The 2,500-nt window shown below is 49.8% G+C and overlaps 2 protein-coding genes across 2 annotated transcripts in view; one reads left to right on the top strand and one right to left on the bottom strand.

Moving 5' to 3' along the window:
* The window catches only part of LOC121812272 (glutamate receptor ionotropic, NMDA 1-like), a 2,723-nt gene extending 299 nt beyond the window's left edge, over positions 1-2,424 (bottom strand). The window contains exons 1-3 of the mRNA XM_042213953.1: positions 1,810-2,424; positions 612-730; positions 35-147 (exon numbers count right to left, since the gene is read on the bottom strand). Of these exons, the coding sequence (XP_042069887.1) occupies positions 35-147; positions 612-730; positions 1,810-1,941 (364 nt within the window). The 5' untranslated portion in view covers positions 1,942-2,424. The remainder of the gene's footprint in view (positions 1-34; positions 148-611; positions 731-1,809) is intronic.
* LOC102308781 (glutamate receptor ionotropic, NMDA 1) overlaps positions 1-2,500 on the top strand; it is a gene marked incomplete in the record, with an annotated part of 73,062 nt that overhangs the window by 35,716 nt on the left and 34,846 nt on the right.

Here is a 2,500-nt window from a genome sequence, read left to right as displayed (position 1 = left end):
CTCGCCACCGGCTTTACCTTCAGCATCCTCTTACCTTCTCCTATCCCAGAGTTCAGCAGCACTCCCCACGAGAACCACATGGCCGAGGACAGGGTGAGGGCGTCTTCCTCTTCTTCTTCGCTGTTCACTTTGAACCTTCCGAACGGGCTGCACACACACAGCTGTGTTAGACTTCACAGCTACATCACAGGTAAAAGTCCAATCCTGATTTTGACCTTTGACAAAATCAGGATTGGACTTTAAGTGTCTCCCTGGGCACAGACTGGGAAAAAAAACCCTCGTTGTCATTCTTCTGTACGGCTGCTCTCAAGCCCCGCCCACCGCCGTAATGTAGCCCCGCCTACACCCGTCCCATGTATGTACGTTTCACGTGCGGTAACAGACCAAATGAAGCGCTCATTAGGAATGGCTGTTTTTGTTGAAAGCCAATACGCCATTTTTACCGTCTCACCCCTGTGACCAGGGGCTTGAACGTGCGACCGAACACGTGGATGAGCTAATAACACGTTTTGTGGAGTTTGGGATTTCTGCTGCTGTTTTAAAACATGAGTCTACAGCTGAGTGACTCCTTGGAGGGCGGGGGCGTGGTCTGAGGCGTGGTGTTGGTTTACCTGAACCGGTCTAGTAGGTAAAGCATCACTGCCACCACATGGACCGACAGACCAACTAACAGCCACAGCGTGCTCTGGAACGGCTGCATGAACGAGTCCAGAGTGCTGCGAGGGATTTCCTGTGAACACACACACACGTCATTAGTTTTATTTCCAACATTATCTGAGACAGTTTGGAGCAGGAATCTTTTATCAGCTGTTTGAACTCTTTTAGCTCCGCCTCCTTAAAGCCAGCTCCTTCCTGATTGGTCACCATTACCTTTAATGTTCATGTGTCTTAATCTGTTCCAGACTCTTTGAGCTGCTCTCTTACTGATGAAGATTATTTTTAATGAATGAACTAATTAAAGTTTTGTCCGGCTTGGCTCGCAGCGTGAGAACGAGAAACCTGGGTAGTTCGCACGCTGATGGGCGGGGCCTACAGCTCTGCTTTCACAAATGTCCATGCAGCACCTCCTCGCTTCAGCCAATCATCACTCACTTCACTTCAGCTTCTCTCACAGTAACAATCAGCGCTGAGCTTTCAGCCACATGCCCAACAAGTCCGGAGATGGGAGCGAGTACGACTCCTCAACACGAACTTTGCTGAGAACAGTTTGTCCCTCGTCCTCCATCTTCACCTGGCCCCAGGTGTCTGCAGGCTGAGCGGCTGATGACCCCCCCACACTAGCAGGGGCTCCCAAGAGCCTGTGAAAGTGACGTGCTCTGTTATCTCCATGTCGGTGTCGCTTACATCACAACTTGCCAATCACATTGTCGGATCATTCAGTTAGCATTAGCCAAGAAGTTAGCTAACACTATATAAAAGCATCACCAGCAAAGTGAAACGTGGCTAACAGCAAACCTAACGCGATAATAGCTTTGCCTGAATTAATCGCTTACGATTTCTTCTAGAAGACAAAGGCATTTGTGTCTTTTTTGCTATCTCTCCCGGGCTATGACATCACAGTCATGTGATTGGTCAGTTGAGCCTGGGTGAGGGATGCCGTAGGGACAGCACCACAAGCTCGTGTGCATGAACACCGGAACTGTTTAACTAACATGGACTGCACAACATCGCCGTTTCCCTGTGACGAAACGTAACCTCGGTTCTCTGCTGCTCTCACGCTGGCTCAGGCTGAGCATCACCGCTTTGTTGTGTCGTGACAGCGTCACATCATGAACCTTCATCGTGGTATACACTTCCTCGCTCGCTCACCTTCTTGACGAGGATGGTGAGCCCCTGGTATTTGAAGGGTTTGGAGAACTCGATGTACTGAGCGCGCTCGTTGTTGATGGTGAGCGGGGCGACGATCATGTCAGCGAGGCCTCCCAGCAGCTCCCCCATCATCCCGTTCCACTCCTTCTTGTTGCTGTTGTTCACCTGTGGGAGGGAGGGAGGGCGGAGCTCTGTTAATGAAGGTTTGAGTTCCTTTTACATCGTTCATTCATGACCTCACTGCAGCAGGTTAAAGGGTTAAATATCTGCAAACCCACATCAGCTACAACAAACACTGTAAGGTGTGCTCAGCAGCTCCAGCCTGATCACGTTATTGATTACTGATGAGCCAATCTGCTGGGAGGAGCACAGCGAATCCCTGATTGGCAGGTTTGAAGTTTCTGGCTTTAAATAATAAAGGAGGATCAGATTTGTCTGAAGCGGCTGCATTTTTAAAGGTTGAGCTCAGATTGAATAAAACATGAAGGAGAACAAGATGCTTTCATGTGATCGACTAAACAGGAAACATCATCCTTCAGGAGCTGGGTATACGAGGAACATAAAGCAGATTTCAGGCGTGAATAATCTGTGAAGAGACGAGAGAGGAGGAAGAGGAGGGGGGGGAGGAGGGGGGGGATCCAGAGCACAGAGGCGGCGATGAAGGAGAGCGCGCAGCAGAGAGAGAGATGAA

The sequence above is a fragment of the Haplochromis burtoni genome, unplaced genomic scaffold (assembly GCF_018398535.1).
Source record: "Haplochromis burtoni strain Fernald_Lab_line unplaced genomic scaffold, NCSU_Asbu1 Contig_501, whole genome shotgun sequence".
NCBI classification, from domain to species: domain Eukaryota; kingdom Metazoa; phylum Chordata; class Actinopteri; order Cichliformes; family Cichlidae; genus Haplochromis; species Haplochromis burtoni.
This window is presented reverse-complemented; position numbering and strand designations above follow the sequence as displayed.